Source organism: Phacochoerus africanus, chromosome 13 (genome assembly GCF_016906955.1).
Source record: "Phacochoerus africanus isolate WHEZ1 chromosome 13, ROS_Pafr_v1, whole genome shotgun sequence".
NCBI lineage: Eukaryota > Metazoa > Chordata > Mammalia > Artiodactyla > Suidae > Phacochoerus > Phacochoerus africanus.
Genome location: NC_062556.1, coordinates 3,355,206 through 3,378,251, shown reverse-complemented (window position 1 = coordinate 3,378,251; position 23,046 = coordinate 3,355,206). Strand labels below are relative to the sequence as shown.

General features: G+C 51.2%; 1 protein-coding gene across 1 annotated transcript in view; it reads right to left on the bottom strand.

The window, feature by feature from the left end:
* Positions 1-13,627, bottom strand: part of ATP8A2 (ATPase phospholipid transporting 8A2) — a 437,578-nt gene extending 423,951 nt beyond the window's left edge. Inside the window, exon 1 of the mRNA XM_047756120.1 lies at positions 13,504-13,627. Coding sequence (XP_047612076.1) covers positions 13,504-13,604 — 101 coding nt within the window. The 5' untranslated portion in view covers positions 13,605-13,627. The remainder of the gene's footprint in view (positions 1-13,503) is intronic.
* Between the last annotated feature and the right edge of the window lie 9,419 nt (positions 13,628-23,046).

Genomic DNA, 23,046 nt, shown 5'->3' with positions numbered 1-23,046 from the left:
AGATGGGAGCGGTTGGATGGACGGGAAGTCTCCGTGGGGGAAGATGAGGAGCGTTCTGGGAATTGTCTGCAGGACAATGTGAGTGACCCAAGCCAGCTGAACCGTGCACTTGAAAGTGAAGGCGGTGCAGCTCATGTTCTACGCATTGCGCGCGATGCCAGAGAAACAAAGGAAAGGAAAGCAGCCTTCGTGACGTGTCGAGGAGGATGGGACGGGCGCCAAGCCCAGGGCATCACGTTCCGGACGTCTGCCCGTTTGGCACGTCATTTAATGTCACAAGACGCCTTCAAGGAAGCGCGCTTCCCCGGATCAACCGCGAAACGCAGCCCCAGACGAATTCCCGCGCAATCGTTCAGCTGGAAACTGGGGGAGCCAAGACCCCGAACCAGGTTTCTTTGCCCACTTTCCCTGACTGCCTCCCCTCCTTTGGCTCTTCAGGAAAAAAATAAGATAAAATAAAGAAAAGCAGTTTACCCTGCTAGTTGTTTCTGTCACCGCTTTTCCAATAAATACGTAGTAATTGAAATGTCTCCATGATAACCTCAGGCAAACACTAAAATTAAATCTTATGCACCAAGTTGCTGCAAAAAGAAAATGTTTGTGTTTGTTCCTTAAATTGCCTCAGCCTACTCGATTTCCACACTGCTGGTTAATTGCTAATGCAACTCGAAACCTGTTTGTTTTTTAAACTCAAGTATACGTACAAAGTTTAGGGGGAAATTATTGCCAAACACGTAAACTAAAATGCAAACAACGGTAACATTAAAATTCACCAAGTGTGGAGTTCCTGTTGTGGCTCAGCAGAAGCAAATCTGACTAGGATCCAGGAGGACGCAGGTTGGATCCCTGGCCTCGCGCAGTGGGTTAAGGACCTGGTGTTGCCGTGAGCTGTGGTGTAGGCCGGTGGCTGCAGCTCTGATTTGACCCCTGGCCTGGGAACCTCCATATGTCACAGGTGTGACCCTAAAAAGGAAGAAAAAAACAAAACCATCGGCACTGATGCCATGTTGCAAAGATTTCACAAAAGTGCATGTGATAATTCATAGGCTACATAAACCCGCACAAGGGTTTTAAACACAATTCACTTTTTAGTCAGAAACTACCTGCACAGTCTTCCTAAGCACAGACCACATCTAGAAGTTAGGACATAGCTCTGGCACTCAGTCAGCTCTGTTCATTACATTATTAATGCTGTTAAATATTATTATTCCATGGAGGTATGTGGACACTATTTATTTATTTATTTATTTTTTCTTTTTGCCTTTTCTAGGGCCACACCCGAGGCATATGGAGGTTCCCAGGCTAGGGGCTGAATCAGAGCTGTAGCCACAGGCCTACGCCAGAGCCACAGCAACACGGGATCCGAGCCGTGTCTGCAACCTACACCACAGCTCACGGCAACGCCGGATCGTTAACCCACTGAGCAAGGGCAGGGACCGAACCCGCAACCTCATGGTTCCTAGTCAGATTCGCTGGCCACTGTGCCATGACGGGAACTCCTGGACACATTTTTATGCTGTTCTCATTTTTTAAATACCCGATATAGTTCACAAAGTAAACAGCACATGAGTTTCTCAAAAAACCTAGACATTCTTATTGTTTTCACTCTGTCTAATCATAGTCACTCAAAATATCGAAAAGCAGGAGGCCCTTAGCACAACAGTTGGAAAGACCATCTGACGGCTGTTTGATCTTCAGCTGCTTAGCAACGTATCTGCTAAGTCCATTATCTGCAAGCTATTTATACAGAAAGCATCATGATTTAAAACCAAAGTCATGAGAGTTCCCATCGTGGCTCAGTGGTTAACGAATCCGACTAGGAACCATGAGGTCGCGGGTTCAGTCCCGGGCCTCGCTCAGTGGGTTAAGGGTCCGGCATTGCCGTGAGCTGCGGTGTAGGTCGCAGAGGCGGCTCGGATCCATCGTTGCTATGGCTGTGGTGTAGGCCAGCGGCTACAGCTTACAGCTCCGATTAGACCCCTAGCCTGGGAACCTCCATATGCTGCGGAAGCAGCCCTAGAAAAAGAAAAAAAAACAAAAAACAAAACCAAAGTCATGGGGGGATGTGCTTGGGTTATGGGATGGAAATCCTGTGAAAGTGGATTGTTATGATCCTTATACAACTACAGATGTGATCAATTCATTTGAGTAATAACAGAAAAAAGAAAAAACAAAAACAAAAAACAAAAAAATAAAAATTAAAAAAAAAAAAGTCAGCCAACTTTCTTATAAAGCAATCCACCAATCCAAAATTCTTCAACATCATAGGTTGGTTTCTATTAAACACTCATTTTTTTTTATTTGATAGCAAACAGCAGCACTGTATTAAAAATAGCTCCTTGTCTGGTTAAGCATATGTGAAAAAAAAAAATTTGCAACACTGTACGGTGCCAGCGAACCATCCAAAGAAAATACTATCAAATGGACTACAAAACTTGAAATATAGGGGCCTCAGAAATTCGGAGGTAGGAACATGACAAAATGGCCAGGAGCTGATTAGCAACAGCAAGCTTTCTCAACATTTCCTCAAAGTTCCATACTGGCTTGTGGCTTGGAGTTTGGGGGGACAGGTGTAAGGACACACACTACCTTTTCGAACCCTCAAAGGAGGCAGATGTTCACTCGCCATTATAAAGCACTGGGCGCGAGTGCCAGATGTGCCTGTGTGCACATCTGCCCAGAACGGAGGAAGAAGACTGCTGAAGACACTCGTGGGACTCTCTCCCCTGATGTCTGTCGGGCTTTGCCTTGGAGTTTCCTGGCTTCCTAACGTGGACCGTGTTTGGCTTATAAGCTTGGCTGACCCAAGTCAAGACCCCCACGCAGAGAGTAACTCATACGGCCACACGCACTCCCTGCCGTCCTTAACATGAGTTCTCCTGCAATAGCCAAGCGTCGCACACAGTGAACACAACTTTACTCAAATACGACTGGCGGTGAAGCCCTGTGACAGCCGAAAAGGAACCGTGAGAGCCGTCGGTGTGGCTGCGGGCCCTCGATGTGGTGGTCGTAGGAAATAATTCGGCTTCTCTGATACAGCCACGCTGGAATGAGGGATGGACTCGTCACTTACCGAAGTAACATTAAAAATTAACACGAGGCCATTTTCCCAGAAACGGAATCCTGGGGACGTCATCATGACGCCACCCAGCACACAGCCTCGCTCTGCTGAAGCGAGAGCACCACTTGCAGGCGCTCAGAGCTCCGGGGTAGGTTTCAGGGGCCAGACAACACCACTTCCCCAAACCTCGCCCTCTGCGGGAACAGAAAGAAAGGAGTCATTCGCTGATGGGGTGATTAAAGGACTATTCCTTTACAGAAGGGCACCTGCGATTCAGTTTTCAGATCATGTATTATTCACAGCGCCAAGCACCCTCGGGCAAGTCAAAGCAGAGGCCGAGAGGAGGAGAAGCTAATGGTCCAAAACCAGGGCGGAAGGAGGGAGACGATGGGGGAGACAGACACAGACCTCGGGTTCACAGGTGGCTAACAGTCTAGTTACTATCTGGACCAAGTTTAAGGTTCTTACTATGCTGCGGGAAAGAGTCTGCAGGGGCCTTGGGCTGTAGGGGAGTTGCGGTGAATTGAAGGCGGAGGTAGGCCGGGCTCTGTTCTCTCACCAGCACCCAAAGCAGGTGCCCGGCACACCTGGCACACCTTGGCCCTGCCTCACGCTCTCAGGGCGGCAGGTCTGCAGGTGGAATCGGCAGGCTATAAAACGCAGACCGATGCCCTACACCCAAGTTCACCTTGTGCATTTCCTCCCAGGCACTCAGGGAGTGACAGCGTCAGTGTCCAGCGAGATGCTGCATTTATGACGAATTTCTCTAATTCCAACTAAACTAACCCTCCCCAAGAGAACAAGGACAAATACCATATGGTATCACTTACATGTGGACTCTAAAATAGGACACGGATGGGAGTTCCCACTGCAGTGCAGCAGGTTATGCATCTGGTGTTGCCGCAGCTGTGGCGCAGGTGGCAGCGGCAGCTAGGATTTGATCCCGGGCCCTGGAACTTCCATGTGCTGCAGACGTGACAAAAACAAAAACAAAGAACAAGTAGCTCAAGAATCAGGCAATGAAGCAAAACGCAAATCAAAAGTGATAAACTGGGAGTTCCCGTCGTGGCGCAGTGGTTAACGAATCCGACTAGGAACCATGAGGTTGCGGGTTCGGTCCCTGCCCTTGCTCAGTGGGTTAACGATCCGGCGTTGCCGTGAGCTGTGGTGTAGGTTGCAGACGCGGCTCGGATCCCGCGTTGCTGTGGCTCTGGCGTAGGCTGGCAGCTACAGCTCCGATTCGACCCCTAGCCTGGGAACCTCCATAAGGCGCGGGAGCGGCCCAAGAAATAGCAACAACAACAACAACAACAACAGCAACAACAAAAAAAGACAAAAAAAAAGTGATAAACTAAGGCCAAGAGGATAAGCAGGAGAATTGACCCTTCTAGGAAATAGAAGTTCTTCCAAACTACTTTTCTGGTAGTTACTTCTGATTTTGATAAAATCAGCCAAAAAAAAATTCAAAAATGAAAAAAATTACCAGCAGGGAGTTTCCATCATGGCTCAGCGGTTAATGAACCCGACTAGCATCCATGAGGACGTGGGTTCCATCCCTGGCCTCGCTCAGTGGGTTAAGGAGCCGGTGTTGCTGTGCCTGTGGTACAGGCTGGTGGCTACAGCTCGGATTCGAACCCTAGCCTGGGAACCTCCATAAACTGCAGGTGCAGCCCTAGAAAGACAAAAAAGAAAAAGGAAAAAAACTACCAGCAATGTGGATTTCCAACCCTAATTCTTAACCGAGAATCTCGGTAAATACGTATTGGTTCTTGATGTCATAACTAATGACTGTAACACGTAAGTGTAGATAATAAAGCAGACGTACAGGTTCACAGTCAAGACTTTTACTGATGGGACAAGGGGTCAAGTTCGGGGACCCCTGATGCGGATGCAGACCTTAAGTGACAGACCTGGGCCCCTCTCTGCTGTCATCCGGACGCAGGCAGGTCTGAGAGCCGGACCCAGCCACCACTCCTCGGGGGCCTGTGGGGTGCGGATACCGAAGATACAGAGAACCATCCCCACCTCCCCAGACCCCTCCTGTGGCGCATCCAATGGAAAATAGGTAGGGTGGCCAAAAGCCTGCCGCCGAAGTTTCAAAGAGCTGGCTTTCGTGTCGGAGAAAAGCACAGATCAGCATTTACATGATAAAACCTAACCTCCTGCCTTTCAGGAAACATCTCTGTACAACATCCATCCCTGCATCCCGACAATGGTGGAACCGCTCCCTTTGTCCTCTCTAAGCACTGTCCCTCCTGAAAGGGGCGCTGACGGGCATTTCCGAGGTGGCTTTTGCTGTCTGTTGAGTGACTCAGCCAGAAGCAGCAGAATGAACGCCCAGATGCTCCTTTGTGGATAATCGCACGAGCGCGCACATGACTGAACTCTGACCGCAGAACTTTCTGCAGCCCACGTTGCCACTTTTTCCGCATCAACACAACCCGATCGGATGATGGCAGGCCAGCAAACTCCGGTGCCGCTGTCTGAGGGGTCCAGCCTTCCCATGTGACCAGCACAATCAATACTGGAAGACACAGGTCCAGTCTCCCCTGATTGCCACCCCTTCAAAACACGTCTGTCTCCAGCAAGGACCCAACGCTTTCCAAAGCATCCTTTCCAAAGCTTCCGACAGAAAGGGAAGAGCATTTAGGTCTCATTCTCCCAGATACTCCAGGTTTTTTTAACATATTTTTATTGTGAAATGAGGTTATACTTGCAGAAGAGCTGCAAACTTTGTACAGAGTCGCCACATACCTTCACCCAGTTCCCCTGCAACAAGACCCTATGGCCACAGCACAATGATCAAAGCCAGTTAAATGACACTGACACAATACTACCCAATCACAGAGTTCAAAGCTCACCGGGATTTCCTGCGATGGGACCCATTTCTGTTCCAAGATCTGATTTGGAACCATAGAGCACTCCATTGTCACACTGACCCTAGCGTCCAGTTCTGGTTCACTTTTAACGTGTGTTTTTCACAAAGCCTGATGCTCCCTTTTTTTTTTTTTTCCATTTTTTGCCTTTTCTAGGGCCGCTCCCGCGGCATATGGAGGTTCCCAGGCCAGGGGTCTAATCAGAGCCATAGCCACCGGCCTACACCACAGCCACCGCATAGAGGGATCCGAGCCACGTCTGCAAACTACACCACAGGTTGCGGCAACGCCGGATCCTTAACCCACTGAGCAAGGCCAGGGATCGAACTCGCAACCTCATGGTTCCTAGTCGGATTTGTTAACCACTGCGCCACGACGGGAACTCCCGATGCTCCCTTCTTTTTATCCCTAAGAATTGGAACGGCTCAAGTTCACAGCGGACAGGAAGAGCTACACAGAACCTGGGAAACAGCAGAGGGAAAGTAAGCTACCGGCTAGAACTCAAACCCAGTGCCTTTATACCTGTTTTAACGGTGTTGTTTTGCTTTGGGTTTGGGTTTTGGCTGCAGTGACCACGCTGGATCCCCAACCCACTGTGCCACAAGGGAACTCCTCCACCTGTTTTTATAAATGAGAACGGCAGGGACCTTTCTTTGGTCAAATTCAAAGCATGCACCACATCCACCCGTACAAGGATCGACGTGATAAAGAAACCACCGTCCCCACTGGTTCTCCTAGACATTTGCTGTTTCCTTAGAAACATCACATACAAAACCGGCTCGAGGCTGAGACGCTTTTCTATTTCTAAAAATACTACGTTTCAAGAAAGCCCAAGCGTTTCACAGTTACCTGAAACAACACAGTGCCGAAGGCCCCCAATTTGAATGCTTTTACCTGCAGGATGCCTCAAAAGCCTTGCCAAGCAGTGCACAGCTGATAAAGGTTCTTCTCCAAGCATCTCTGAGGGCATTCATTGCTCCTGGCATTTACAGGAGGTTTCTCAATATGCTGTGACACCGTTCATGCTCAGGAAATACAGGATGGGAGCGCCTGGTGTGGAGATGAACCGAGTATATGCCTCTCCATTTAAAAAAAACGAATGAGGAGTTCGTGGTGGCCTAGCTGCTCAAGGATCCGGCATTGTCACTGCTTTGGCTTGGGTTCAATCCCGGGACCCAGGACTTGTGCGTGCAGTGGCACGGACCAAAAAGAAAAAAAAAGTGAATGGTAACTGTGTGAAGAGATTATATGCTCGTCAGCTTGGCTGTAGTATTTCACTATGTGTATCAAACCGTCACATTATATGTCTTCGTATGCACAATTTCTATTAGAAATACAGATAAATAAAAACAGCATAAACAGAAGGAAATCTTGAGGCTGTTTGAAAGCAGATAAAGGGAATGCTTTCAACATGATCAACGACCTTTTTCTTGGCCACACCTATGGTATATGGAAATTCCCAGGCCAGGGATTGAACCCAGGCCACAGCGGCAACCCCAGCTGCTGCAGAAACACCACCAGATCCTTAACCCGCTGCACCACAGTGGGAACTCCACAATCTACTGCTCTTGCTAAGGGTCTTTACACACCTTACCTTCGCCGGACGTGATAAAGCTCATTGTCCCACGTGAGAAATGGACATCTTAGTTTGTTTGGGGTCTTTTTGGCTGTGCCTGCAGCCTACAGAAATTCCCGGGCCAGGGATCAAACCTCCACCACAGCAGCAACCCTAGCGACAGATCCTCAACTGCTAGGCCAGCAGGGAACTCCCTAATCCTTGGTTTTTAAAACAATGATGTGTACACAAAAGGCAGTCAGGGTTGGTCCCAGGATCTGGGTGATGTTTCCTTGTCCAACCGCAAGCACCTCAAGCGTGAGGACCAGACCCCACCCGAATTCTGCGGCTATGGACGTGTGGATAGAGCCCCTCGGCCTGGCAGCCCTGCACGACATCAGGTCCAGGACCAGGCAGACAGGCATCCTTCACGGCTCTTCATACACAAGCTGCTTCTGCGGATGGCTTCGTCGTCTTCACACCCTCGGACGTCAGGATCCCAGCGAAACGTCACCAAACTCTGGCGCCGTAAGACCCCCATCCAGGGCTCAACTCTCCGTCCTATGAAGGCCAGGTTCTACTTTAAACTTCTTCTGGCAAAACCAACAAAATATTCCCACAAATTTTAAAACAACTTTAAGACAAGCCCCCCGGAAGAAATGCGGGGGCTTCACAAAGCTGGCAGTTACTGCTTTAAGGAAGAGTTTTGCTATCGTGCCAGCGCCCACCTGAAATGAATGATGCATTCTAAATGGACTAACTGTCAACAGTGTGAACTTGTCTGGAAGACTTCAAGGTTGGAGGAAACCGCTTGAGAGCCCTGCCACTCACCCTTTGAAACGGCAAGCTGATACTCAAAAAGACTGCACAGGCCTGGTCCTGATTACATCAATATTGCCCATTCCTTCCATTAGTCCATCATTTCAAAATAATTTCTCGAGAAAGATGTGTGTGTCTTTTTGGGGCTGCACCCACGACATATGGAGGTTCCCAGGTTTGGGGGCAAATGGCAGCTGTAGCTGCTGGCCTACACCAGGGCCACAGCAATGCCAGATGTGACCTGCACCTGCGACCTACACCACAGCTCACGGCAATTCCGGATCCTTAACCTACTGAGCGAGGCCAGGGATCGAACCCACATCTTCATGGATACTGGCTGGGTTCTTAATCCGCTGAGCCACAACGGGAAAAGATTTTTTTAACTTGAAAACGTTTTTAAAATTCAGATACACAAAATTAAATATTCACCATCAGCTTCCTCCTAGTAAGCAAGCCTTCTATAAGCATTTAATATTTAACGTAAAATGTTTAAAGGGAAATAATATTCACATGACATGTTCGGAATAGGAAAAATCTACAGAGATAGAGAGAAGCTTAGTGGTTGCTTTGGGCTTAGAGGAGGAAGGGGTGGGGAGGTGATGGCTCAAGGGTGTACAGAGTTCCTTCTGGAAGTGATAACATACTCTAGAATTATGATCGAGGTACAACTCTGAATATATTAAAAGCCACTGAACTGTGTACTTCAGAGGAGCACATTATATGGTATGTGCATTTTATCTCCATAACGCTTTTGGGGGTTTTTTTTGGGGGGGTTGTCTTTTTTTTTTTTTTTTGCCTTTTCTAGGGCCACTCCCGCAGCATATGGAGGTTTCCAGGCTAGGGGTCCAATCGGAGCTGTAGCCACCAGCCTACGCCAGAGCCACAGCAACGCAGGATCCGAGCTGCGTCTGCGACCTACACCACAGCTCACGGCAACTCCGGCTCCTTAACCCACTGAGCGAGGCCAGGACTGAACCCGCAACCTCATGGTTCCTAGTCGGATTCGTTCACCACTGCGCCACGACGGGACCACCTCCAAAACGCCGTTTTAAAGGAGATGGGATTGTCCGTTTCAGAAAAGAGAATCCCCTCCGGTGGACGGAGACACAGTGCTCCACGGGCACAGGTACGAGGCACTTGGCAGCAGCTCTTCTTTCCCAGGTGACCGAAGACGATGACTGTTTTCGCAGCGAAGGTCCCCGAAGCTCGGTGCCTCGCGGAAAAGACCACGTCCTACTGCTCCGTAATTTACGGCCATCCAAAGTCACCGGCTTCGGAAATGGAAAACGTCGAGCTACACGGCTTCAGATCAAGCACGGGCGTTATTTTCAGTGTCGAGAACAAGGTTTAGAGAGACAGCCGCTTACACCGTCCAGGCCCTCCCAGAATTTCGCGCAACTGGAGTCACCGTGTCCGGCGTGCCCCGGGAGGTGCCAAGGCTCCAGGCCACCCTGGCGGTGATCTCTGCACTCCTCCAAGCCAGAGTGGGCTGGGGTGGGGCATGTGAGTGAGCACGGTGCCTTTGGGGTGCGGGGGGGGCCGGGGTTACAGGGGCGTCCAAGCCCAACCGACAGCCCCCTCCCACATCAGCACCCGGCGCGACCGTCCCACCTGCTCCCTTCTCAAAAGCCTCCAGGCAGAAGCAGAGCATCCGGGATACACACCGCAGGCCCCAGCCTCCCAGAAAATGCATTCATATTTTCCCAAGAAAAACAAAATGAAGAAAAAGAAATCGGCTCCCTTTTAGGAAAATATCCCTCCGAGCAGCTCTATCAACTTTGAGCAAACATTCATGACCAAGGTAAAAAGACACCCACTCCTAGTGGACAGCACAGGCAGCTAGAGCCAGTCTCTCGGGCTAGAACATGCTGGAAGGTACTGTGAGATAAGGCAACGCCTATCTAGGTGTGCCTGTGATGAGGTCTCTATGCCGCACAGCAGAAATGGACACAACAGTGTAAGCCATCTACCCTGCAATAAATTTGTTCTTTAAAAATCACCATTTTTACACAACTTGGTTTCAGTGATTGTAAAGCGCTAAAACAACGGTGCTCAACATTGTGGAAAATCCTTCAACACTAACAGCAAGAGGCTTGAAACCCAATCCTTTAACGAACGACCAGTCACATTACCATTAACTCCCAATACACAGGCGAGACACCGCAAGTACTGGAAGCACCGATTTTTTTCTTTTTCTGGCCACCCCCGTGGCACATGGAGTCCCAGGCCAGGGATCAGATCTAGGCTGCAGCTGTGGCAATGCTGGATCTTTAGTGCACCGTGCCAGCCCAGGGAGCGAACCTGCGTCTAAGTGCTCCCAAGACGCCACCGATCCCGCTGCGCCACGGCAGGAACTCCCAAAGGCCCTTTTACGGAACAGCAGGCATCGCATTTTCATTTCTTGGACCCTCTTCAGTGTGTCTGACACCTGTGCTCATGGCATAAACCACGAGCTCAGAAACAGTGTGATCGTTACGATTTCACACTTTTAACAGATCCAGTCATACAGTCATACAAGGCTTTAAATAGAGTAGTTTGCGTCTACCCACTTTTTTCCGAGCCAATCCACGGACACTCCCACTAACTCTTCCCCCACCCCGGGAAAGCACTAAGGAAACTGTGCAACAACCGGCAGCCACGGGAAAACGCTTCGATCATAAAAATAAGTCTTGGAGCTCCTGCTGTGGTGCAACGGGATAGAGAGCATCTGGGGAGCCCTGGGCCGAGGGTCTGATCCCCAGCCGGGCACAGCGGGTTAAGGCTCTGGAGCTGCCGCAGCTGTGGCTTGATCCGATCCCTGGCCCGAGAACTCCACCTGCCGCAGGGCAGCCAAAATAAATACGTCTCAAAAGTCAGAGAGTCGACCACAGGTTGTGAAGAACAGGTTGGGAAGCCGCATTACCGAGGCTTTTACAAGTTTTCACCTTCCATGGAAACCAGGGAATTTTGACAAAAACACACAGACCCCTACGTTAGTCTCCCAGCTTTAAGTAGGCACAAAAAGATGCTGAAATTACAGAAATAGGAAGTGGAGCTCCCGTCGTGGTGCAGAGGAAACAAATCTGACTCGCATCCGTGAGGACACAGGTTCAATCCCTGGCCTCACTCGGTGGGTTAAGGATCCTGCACTGCTGTGGCTGCGGTGTAGGCCGGCGGTGACAGCTCCACTTGGACTCCTGGCCTGAGAACCTCCATATGCCGTGGATACGGCCCTAGAAAGATTTAAAAAAAAAAAAAAAAGAACTAAGCAAAAATACTACTTTCAAAATATCTTAAAGTTTAAAAAGAAAAGTAACTCTTCCTTTCCATAGCCTCATACGGTATACGCATACTTTTTAAAAACAATCTTTTTAAAACTAATAGAAACACGTGAGACAGTGTGAGGAAAGGGACTGAGCTGCTCAGTGCAGGACTCCAGGCAGATTAAGGGAATTTCACAGAGCTGTGTACCCACCACCCCAAAATGAAACCCCACACACGCTGGAGTTGCCCCCTTTCCCCAACCTCCTCCCCAGACCTAGGAACCACTAATCTATCTTATGTCTCAATAGATTTGCCTCTTCTGGATGTTTCATATAAATGCAACCATATGTGAGGCCCGCTACGGGCTTCTTTTTCTGAGCGTGATGTTTTCAATTAACCCACATTGTAGGAGTTCACTCCTTTTGTGGCCAAATAATATTCCACTGTATGGGGGCATCACATTTTCTTTATCCCTTTGTCATGTGACAGAACCTGGGATTGTTGCCACTTTGGGCTATTGTGATAAGGCTGCTATGAACATTTGTACCAGCTTTCGTGTGCACGCGCGGCTTCATGTCTCTTGGGTATATATACCTTGGCACAGAATTGCTGGGTCACGTGTAACTTCACATTTAACCTTTTAAGAGACTGCAGACTGTTTTCCCAAGTAGCCGCACTGTTTCCCATTCCCATCAGTGATGTATGAGGCCCCCATGTTGCGATGTCCTCACCAGCACGTGTTACTGTCTTTTTGAGAAGAACTACCTTAGTGTGTGAAGCGCTAACTCCTGTGCGTGAGGCCCCGTATCTTAAACCAAGCCCACCCATCCTTGAACGTGGCCTTGGCCATTCTTCTAAGCTGCACTGTTAAGTCTAAAAGAGGTCCCAATGGTTATTCTTAAAACCCAAGACAAAGCCAAGATCATCTATCATTCTCCTAAAAAAGGAAGGGTCACCTTTGCAGAGTACACGCGCCACTGCTGGATCCCAAATCTTGCCAAGCTACAATAATGTCCAAGAGCCAGGCCTTTCTAAACAAAGATGTCAGACTACAGAGCCTGTACAAGTGCTAAGGCTGCAGGGGACGCTTAGCATATAACAAAGCTCTTCTGGAAGTTTCTGGAAGGAGCCCAGGGCTGGAATTCAGCTTTGTCAATAATTTGTGTGTAACCTGGCCCATCATTTACCCTCTCTCCACCTGAGCTTGGGGTTCTGAGCCCCTCACAGGGCTACCAATTCCCCCCACGCCCCAGAGAAAGTTGTCCGAGTCTGGAAGGTAAGTGAAATTTACAAACAGGCTAACTCCTGTGCCTCAAAGATTGAGCTTTGCAGGGCAGAAAGAACTGGAGGTGGTTCATGTTCCAGCTCTGCCATTTAGTAGCTAAGTGGCCACTGGTACTTTTAACATCTGTCTGTGTCAGTTACCTCATCTGAAGCTAAGACTGCCTTCTTCAAGAGGTCATTGGGTTTATAAAACTGACATAGCTTAATAAGCACCCATACGGAGGCCGGCAAAAAGCAGACGCTTAAATGTTCGTGTGTGTCTGTCTGTCTTCCCACTAACTCTGGGCAAAGTTTCCTAGCAAATAAAGCCCTCGTAACCAACGTCCCGGGCACAGAGAGCTGAGTGCTTCTGTTAGAAAGCACTTCCTCTTACAGTCTGCTTGGGAGAGCTCTCCAAGGCTTAAAACAGGACTGGGGAATTCGCGGGAGGGCGCTCAGGGACGGAGAGATAAGAGACAAAAGACTGAAAACACCCCTGGACTCAGAGACAGCCTGAGCACAGAACCAACGCAAAGGGAGACAAAACGCCAAGACTGCAAACGCCAGTGTAGACAGCCGGGGTGGAGGGGGCGGGACAGGGAAGGGGCTGCAGGAAAAACCAACCGGTGGAAGCCGAGCCCCATCCCAGCCGTGAATTAACTGCTTCCTGCCTCTCTCTCTCCTACCTGATCTGGTTGTCACGGAATTTGTTGAGATGCGGTTGGTTGAGGTAAATGGTGCGGGTTGGTGCATCCAGCTGGTCTCCCACAGACGTGGCCCGGGACATCTCATCATCTGCCTTCTTATAGCCGGAAGAAGGGCGAACAGGTCCTGCAGAGAAGAGGGGCAGGCAGAAAGCAAAACACAAAGAAGTCACACCAGGCAGCGGCAGCGCGGCAGCAGCAGCAGAGCAGCACTGGCGGGCGGGACCAGCTGGAAAGGATGCTCTGGGCGACGCAGCGCCTCTGTACCTCAGCTGCCCCTGGGGACGCGCGCAGCGTGCCCGGCCCCGCCCCGCCCCGCCCCACCCGCGCTGGTACCCAGCGGCGCAGCGAAGCCTCTGGGGGGTGGGAGCCTCCGCCCCTCCCCGCCCCGCCCCCACCCAGCTCGCCTGGCCTCGGCGCGGACCTCAGGCCCGGTGGGGATGGTCAGGGGCGCCCTGCCGAAGGCAGGACACCACGTGGCCCGCGGGGATGCAGGGAGCAGAGGCCGAAGCCTCCCCTCCCAGGGGCAAGCTCGCCTTCCAGGCCCAGGGGCTGCATTCTGGAGCTCGGCTTTCTCCGCTCCTTTGTGCTTAGAAGCTGAGATGACAGCAAAGGGGTGTGCCTTGCTTTCGCTGCAGCAAGCACACCTCCGGGCTCCAAGATGAGGAGCCCAAACCTCAGCGCTGGGGGCTGGATTCCCCATTATCTTAAGCAGAGCGGCTGTTTTTCTCCCCAGACGCACCTGGCAACCAGAGCCCTGCCCATCGCAGCTCACGGATGCTCGCGAGCCTCCAGCCTGTGTTCTCATTACTGCTTCTGTGGTTAAGACCCAAGCAGGTCTATCTCCTTAAGATGTGATTTCAGCCCTAGGGCCGAGCCTCTCTTGGGCTACAGCTCCCCCTTAACCTTCACTTGAGAAGTGCTTGACCAGGGAAACGAGGACATACCTGTTCCTGAAACCACTGCCCTGGCGTGGGCACTGCCCACACCTCCAACGACAAGGCAGGACCCCTCACTGGTCAGGACGACCCCCTCCCCAAAACTGACCTTCAGGAAGGGGCGCCTGAAGTCAAGACTCATGGAAAAAATAAGCTGACGGAGCCTTCTTCCCTTTTCCCCGCAGGCATCTGCCTAATTCCTGCAGCACTTTGCACCTATAAAGCAGGTGTGGTCTATTACTTAGGAAATGGACACCTTATTTCAGTCAACAGCGACTTCAGAGCTACAAAGAATATACACCAACACAGAGCAAGTTTTGACTCTGTGTGTGTGTCATTTTTTACAAATGGTTAGAATCTTCTCATAACCTCCACCTAAGGGGACGACCCCAGCGGAAAGTCTGTTGCTGAGCGCCGACGCGCTATCATGAGACCGGCTCATTGCCACATCCCTCCTCACTGCCAGTGGAAGGGCTCAAACAGGACCCCATCCTCCCCTCCAGCGTCCCCCCCATCACCCCGCCCCCGCCGGTCCCTCGGCTGTGCTTCCGCTCATCCACAAGGGGCAGCAGAGAGCAGCAGGGACTTCAAGACTGAGCTCAGCAGGACTTCAGAGGGGTCTGGTTTCAAACCATTTGCTGATTTAAGGCAGATGGAAGATTTCTGAAACCAGCCTATGTGAAAGGGCCGTTTGCTCTCTGCCCACTCATCCCACTTTGTCCTCTTCCACATCCTTTACCATCATTAGCTGACATTAAATATGTATGGTCTATCTTCCCAAGGCCAAGAGCAGAAGCTTTAGGACAGCAGAGATGTGTTCTTCAGTGCAGTGACCTCAGCGCCCAGAACGGTGCCTGGTACATAATGGCCACTCGTATCTGCTGGCTGAATACGTCATTTTTACTAAGGTCTTATAAAGGGTGGCTTTGAATTCTCCAAGCGGAGATGCAGAGGTTTGCACCGAGGGCTCGGACCACGGGCAGCAACGTTCACTCCCAGGTGGAGTTCACTCACTGGCTCTCAGCTCTGTGCCTCATCATCCTCGAGGGAGCTCTCAAAATTAACTCGTTCCTGGACCAGACGTTCACAGATTCTGACCCTCTTGTTCTGTTTTTTGTTTTGCTTTTTAGAGGCACCCGCAGCATATGGAGGTTCCCAGGCTCGGGGTTGAATTGAAGCTGCGGCTGCCAGCCTGCACCAGAGCCACAGCCACACAGGATCCGAGCCACATCTGCAACCTACACCACAGCTCACGGCAACACCAGACCCCAACCCACTGAGCGAGGCCAGGGATCCAGCCTACATCCTCATGGATACTAGCTGGGTTCTTAACCCACTGAGCCACAATGGGAACTCCCTGACCCTTTTGTTTTCAAAGCTTAAGTGAGACGAACGGGCAGCCACAGCTGAGACTCCCCAGTGAGAAAGTGCCAGAAACATAAAACAAAAGCTCTGGCTTCTTGCTCTCAAAACACTGGCCAGTATAACCACAGTTACCAGTGCACCACAGCATTGGTGACCAAGCGACTGAAAGTGGGCTTGAAGGTGCTCATGGGGTCAGAGGCCAGCAACCTTTTCGTTCTGGGTCAGGTTTACGGCAGGAAGGGACACTGTGGGTAAAGGCAAGAAACACTCGGGCCAAGGCCACTAGACAAAACGCACAGGGAGCCAAGTGAAAACAAGAAACACCAGCCCTGGGGGTCCAAACGGGAACTGAAGAGAAAGGAAGCTCACAGAAAAAGACAGTCTGCGGCCAGACTGTGGATGATTGAAATGCTATGGGGAAGACGAGCCACAGAAGGTTTCTAAGCAGGAGAGACGTGCACCTGGCAGTGACTTACAAGCTCGAGCAGGAAGAGGGGAGGTTTGGAGATAAGGAGCGAAGAAACTACCCCCCATCTGGAAGCAAGATGGTAAAAGCATAATTAAAAATGGGGGCGGGGGAGTTCCCGTCGTGGCGCAGTGGTGAACGAACCCGACTAGGAACCATGAGGCTTCCGGTTCGGTCCCTGGCCTCGCTCAGTGGGTTAAGGATCCGGAGTTGCCGTGAGCTGTGGTGTGGGTCACAGACGTGGCTGGGATCTGGCATTGCTGTGGCTCTGGTGTAGGCCGGCGGCTATTGCTCTGATTGGACCCCCCCAGCCTGGGAACCTCCACCTACCATGGGTGCAGCCCTAGAAAAACCAAAAAAAAAAAAATGGGGGGGAAGGATGGACCCGAGAAACATCTCAACAGAAAAGTCTACCTGACTTCTTTTGGACACGATGTGTGGCTCAGAAAAAAGCAGCCACACTGGACGACTGGAATTTGAAAGAGGGAAGACCAGGACCCCCCAAAAAGCATCACTGATGGAAGTAAGCATGGAGGCAATAGTTTTTCCAAACAAGAATCGAAATACTGTGTAATAAATATTGGGGTGAACCATTGCTAACAAAATTAGCGATCAGAGAATCAAGCGAAATTTTTCCCAAGTATCCATCGCCCACCGGGCCAGCTCGTCCTTCCTTCATCACAGGGCAGACCTGGACCAGTGTCTTAAGTGGAGGCCCTCACCCCACCCCAAAGCCTCAAATGCCTTTCTTCTGCTCTTCTGCTGCAGCGGCCGCCTCTAGACCCAATCCTGCTTTGGAAGAAAACGGTGATACTTTCAAAGGAACACGGTGTGTCTTGGGTGCTCTGCCTAAGCCACGTCCCAGCCTCCTTGGAGCGAAGCCGGGTACGACGACGGCGCCACACGCAGACTCGTGAGACGAACCCTGACTTAATGCACTTTGAAAATATCACCCCACCCCATCACAGCGTGTGCTTAGAACCCCCGCCCCTTACTCGTAGATGCTTCTGGAAACATCTACTCGAAGACACTAAAGTGAAAGGACAGAACCGATGCAGGAGCAGGAAAACGGACAAGCACATCAAATGCAGCCCAGACGGCTGCCGGCCACGGCCACGGGACGGGGGCTTTGTCTGGGTCACGGCCCTACACACCCCTTCCCCCACCCCGGGCATCCTGAGTAACTCCCAGCACACCGGAGGCGGCCCGTAAGCATGAGTCGCATGGGCACACAAGGGCTAGTGCAGTGAGGAGGCCCAGCCAGCCCGAGCCAAGGGCTTCGCCCTGGTCCGGTAACCTCCCCTCCCCCCCGTCCCGGACAGGGAGCCCCACCAGGCAGGTGGGGACCGTGCAGTCCCCTTCCTCCCTCCTCCTGGGGAGGGTTGCGTGGCCCAACGTAGGGCCACTAAGGGTTCCAGGAGACCGAGACAGGGGAGCCGGGGAGAGGACTCATTTTTCTGTTCATCCCTCCATGTCATGTTGATTATGAGACCAGCTGAGGAAGACAGACGGCTGGAAGGGCCATTTGCCCGCCCTGTCACTTGCAAAGCAGGTTTCCTGTCTCACAGAGGAAATGCTTGGAAAAGAAATCCACGGGTCTTCCTGAGTCAGAAACCTAAAAGCGACAAGCCCTTCGGCAGCCCCTCTGCAACCTGCTCGGAGGAAGGCGTCAGACCTCAGATGCTGTGTCAAGATTCTGGCTGGTCTCAGGCCTGGCTTCCTGGGGGGGGCCTCTGGCCCCTTGGAATTCCTGTCGGTCATGGGGGGCCCTCCTGGCCACACCTGAGCGGATGCCAATGAGGTGCCTCAGAGTGGGCCCTGGATAGTTTTAGAAGAGGAGCGGACCTGCCAGGGAAAAAAACCTGTGATTAGAGGGCTGGGGTTTGAGCCAGGTGCCAGTGGCCTGACCTCGCGACTAGGAGTGGGGGCGGGGAGCCACAAGGACTGACACTCAAAAGGCGACTGTGAAACTGCAGCTGCGGTAACACCCTGAGCTCAAGGATGCAGAGGAAGGCAGGCCTTTCACAGGAAGGCAGAGCAGGTGTTGGGCAAACACAGGTCGCCCTGGCGGGCAGGCATGCTGCTTAGGTAGAAAGTTCCAGAGTCCAATCACATGGCCAAGGACTCACATCGGTGACGTCCAACACTGACAAAACCACGACACCAAAGCTCAGAGGACACATCCTGAGGACACGGAGCTTCCCACGAAGACCCTCCCCAAACTCACGCTGTCTCTCTCCACCGTTCCCGATTTGAACCTATTCTGATAAACCTGTAATCCTGAGGACAGCACGCTTTCCCTGAGGGCTCTGAGTTATTCTCATTAGTGCAATAGAGGGGGGAAAGGGAACCCTGAATTTGCAGCCAGTTGCCAAAGTGCAGGTGGCCTGGGAACCCTGGACCTCGCAGCCAGTGTCTGCATTGGGGACAGATTTACAGAGACTTGTGTCCTTAACCCACAGAGTTTGGCCAACACTGGGCAGTCTGTACCGGAATTGCTCTGCAGACGGGACCCGGGAACTCCAGGATGACAGAGTCGAGAGGAAAACCTTATTAACAATCACAGATGTCTTATTAGATCAAATCAAAGATGAGGTTAGAAGCCAGACGTGATGCTGCAGCAACCCCACTCCTAGCCATATATGCAGACACAAGTATCATTCAAAAGGATACACACACCCCTACGTTCAGGGCAGCACTGTTCACAATAGCCAGGATATGGAAACAACCTAAATGTCCATCGACAGAGGAATGGATAAAGACGATGGGGTACATACATGCAATGGAGTATTACACGGCCATAAAAAGGGATGAAATAACGCCATTTCACAGCAACATGAAAACAACCAGAGATTCTCATACTAAGTGAAGTCGGAAAGAGAAAAACATACCACATGATATCACTTACATGTGGAATCTAAAATATGGCACAAATGAACCTATCTACAAAACAGAAACAGACTCACAGACACAGAGAACTGCCTTGTGGTTGCCTGGAGGGCGGGGAGGGAGTGTGATAGACGGGGAGGTTTAGGAGGAGCAGATCTAAGCTTTTACGTATCAAGTGGATAAACAACAAGGTCCTAGGGAGCAAAAGTCAATATCCTGTAATAAACCATAATGGAAAAAGAGAAAAAAAGCGTGAAGCCAGATCTGCAGAAACTTGAACCCAATTCCCCTTCCCCCCCGGAACCAGCCGCCCCAATGCGCTCAGGCCCCGAGGCTTGGTTTCTTCCTCCACAAAACCGAAATCGATTACACAGATCAAGTGTTGGCACACTGGTTCTGCAAAGGGTCAGGCAGGAGGAAATATTTTAGGCTCTGGGCCACGCATGGCCTCAGTCCTTTTTTTTTTCCCCAAACACAAAAGCCTTTATGATGTAAGAACCCTTCCAGCTGTGGCCCCCAAGCCCACCCCACCCCCAACCCCGAGGCCGTATTTTGCTGACTTGTCATCTAAACCAAGGCCTTTCTCAGCGAAGCTGATGGAAGTGCCAACTCCCACGTCAAGGCAAAAGGAGGCTACATTTCTTCTGCATCAACAGGACACGACTGTCTTCAGGTCTGGGAAGCGTCAAGTTTAGGTGAAGGAAGCTACACTGATTTTTCCAGTGGATGTTGGAAAACAAAAGACAGGAAGAACTCCAGGCGATATGGGTGAAGGCTTCCTGAGCATCCTGCCAAACGGGCTGCGGGGGGAATCGCAGGTGTGGTATTTAAACGGAGAATAAATGAGTGCCTCCCTGCTAAAGAACTGTTTGATTTGTACGCATAGGACACAGCATTCCCGGCAAACAGAGGCGTTCGAGCTTTCCTTCTATGAATTAAAAGCTGGTCATGTTGGAGTTCCTATGGTGGCTCAGCAGGTTAAGAACCCAACAAGTATTCATGAGGATGCGGGTCCGATCCCTGGCCTCACTCAGTGGGTGAAGGATCCTGTGTGGCTGTGGTGTAGGCCGGCAGCTACAGCTCCGATTAGACCCCTAGCCTGGGAACCTCCATATGCTGCGGGTGTGGCCCTCAAAAGACAAAAATAAGTAAATAAATATTAATGAATTAAGGTTTCTGCTGTTGTTTTCCTAATTTTTTATGCACGTGGAAAGTGTAAAGGTGCTTTCTTTGCCTCCAGGAAAACAGTGCAATTAGCACAGATTTGCGGCCAGAGGTATGCACGTGCGTGTGCGCACACACACTGCCCTTCCACAAGAGTCTCAAGTTCAACTCTGGTCTCCCCCAGGTTTTACAAAGATGTTTCCCAGTCCTTCAGAACACAGACCCAGAGCAATCCATCGGCCCAGGAAGCGTTATGTTTCTTGTCAAATAAACACAATGGAAACGCCGGACAAATGCAAACTGTGCTTCTTCTCACCGTGGCAGACACACTCTGGAGGCCTTCGCTAGACCCCACTTTGCACAAACCACATCTCTCCCCACCCAGCATCTGAGATCCATTTCCACCCACGAATTGGCAGGAAATACACACCCCGGGCAACGGGCACCAACAGGCCAGGGTCTCTCATCACTGCACATGGTTACCAGCTTCTCTTTCCCCACAAAAAAAGACAGGATGGGCAGCGGAGTCACCGGCCATGCGCTGTGTGTGATTTCAAATATTTGGGGGCTAACTCACCCAAAGCCACAGGCCACCTCCTAGACGGAAGGCATGCCGCCAGGTCAGGGCAAGGGAAAAGGTACCAAGTTTAAGGCAGAAACTCACACTTCAGTTGAGGCCACAGAAACAGGAGAGAACAAAAAAAGCCAGGACTTCAGAGGACAGAGGTGATGGCCAGTCCACACAGGCCACCAGCCAGGGCAATTTCGTTGGGACAGAGTTTGAACTCTGCCTCTGAGAATGGCTATGATTCCGTTGTGCAGGGCAGGCGCAAAGCCTTCCAGGAACAGCACCACACGAGCAGACACAAGCCAGTGACGCTCTGTTCACAACCTTGCCAGCTCCAGCCCGTGCACGAAAGTCAAACCCCTAACTGCCTGAAGCCTGGCATCCAGGAAGGACAGCCATACGCACTGGACTCTGGTCCTTGACAACCATCTCATTCTTGACATATGTTAACATTTACCAAGGAAATGAAATGAAGACACACGTGCTTCTAAGGGCTGGCCTGGCGGAGGCTTAAAACAGAAGCCCAGTGCATGTGCAGCAGCCACCCCCTCTCTCTCTCGTTGGGATGGCCATTCTCCATCCCTCGGGGTGAGATGGGAGGCAAACGGGCCCCGGGGCTGAGCTGTTAGGCTGAGTAAATGGGCCTTGCTTCTCTGTGACACAGCAAGGAGAAAGTTCATGGCAGGAGCTGAGCTCCGCTGGAGTCAAAAGATAAGGGGACCACAGCAGTTACTCTTGGGGTCAAGGACACCTCCCCACCTACACATGCGCACGAAGACTCCCAGGAGTCGAACGCCAGGGTTCCCCAGGCCATAACAAGTCCTGTGGGCAGAGCCACGAGCCTCTGCTCTGGAATCTGCCTTGGCCTAAAGATGCGCACGCCTATCAGGGAGGGCGCGGTGTCCACTGAGGTGGGAGAACTAAAACCAAGACAACTGGCCAAAGGAGAACCAACATCGGCAGAACTGTCCTATCTAAGTGATTTAAATCACCTCTCCGGCCAGGCCTCATTCACGAAGACGCCTACACTCGCTTCTGCCTTAAAGAAAGCAAGGGCTTCTCTGGGTGCGCCCGCACACTGCACCGTGCTTCTCGCAATACGCCGTGCACTTGATTTTATCACCTTTGCCGGCTTGAAACGTTCTTGTTTTCAACAGCGGGCAAGAGTCAGGGCCATTCTGCTTTTAGCCTCTAATTGCTCACGGGGCTAGGATTCCCGGTTTTCACTCAGGCTGCCCAGGTTCCATTCCTGAGCGGAAAATTAAGATCTTGCTTCAAGCCATCACTCACTGCTCCCCCCCGCCCCTCCATCTCTCTGAAATCACGAGGACCTCAAAGCTGGGCTCAAATTAGGGACACAGCCTTTGAAATCCTATCATCGATTCGACAGGCATGAATGCAGTCTCCAAAGAGTAAACCCCAGGAGCAGTAAACCTCCTGCTCAAGGGTGAGAGGCGGCGTCTAAGTTCTTGGCCACACACACAAGACCTCAGCCAAAGGCACCTGGGTTCACGGCACGTGATCTCTCAGCCACGCACCTCGCCGGTGACCCATCTCTCCCTTGTTCTTGACGCTCCCCTGACAGCAGCCTTCTGCCCCCTCCTCACAGGTCAGCTCTGTCCCCCTCCCCACCCCCGAGCCTGGGAACCTGCTGTTCCCTCCACCTGGAATTCTATTCCCTAGACGTGACTTGGTAACTCGGTCCCATCACTCAAGCCTGTGCTTAAACATCCCCTCTACACAGGCGCACCCCTGAACCATCTCCACAGGGCTCCCCTGCCTGGGTATCCCCTAACCCCAGGTTACCCTTCTCTTCACTTGCAAGTTCATGTGGGCATGTCCTCTGCCTCCCAACATCAGCTCTACACCCACAGGGTGGGGCCACACTCATCCTAATCCCCTCCATGGCCCCCGGGCGTGGGACACAGAAGGCGCTCAATAAATGAGTTCATCCAAAGGACACGGACACAAAACCTCACGTCCTGTCTTAACTGGACAGAGAAAAAATGTTGTAGATTGAATTTACAGAGTTACAAATTGGACCCTAAGGTATCGCCCAAAAGAGAATTGAAAAAAAGAAAGAAAAAAAAAAAAAAAAAGGACTCAGTTTATTTTGAAACTCAGTCCAATTTAAA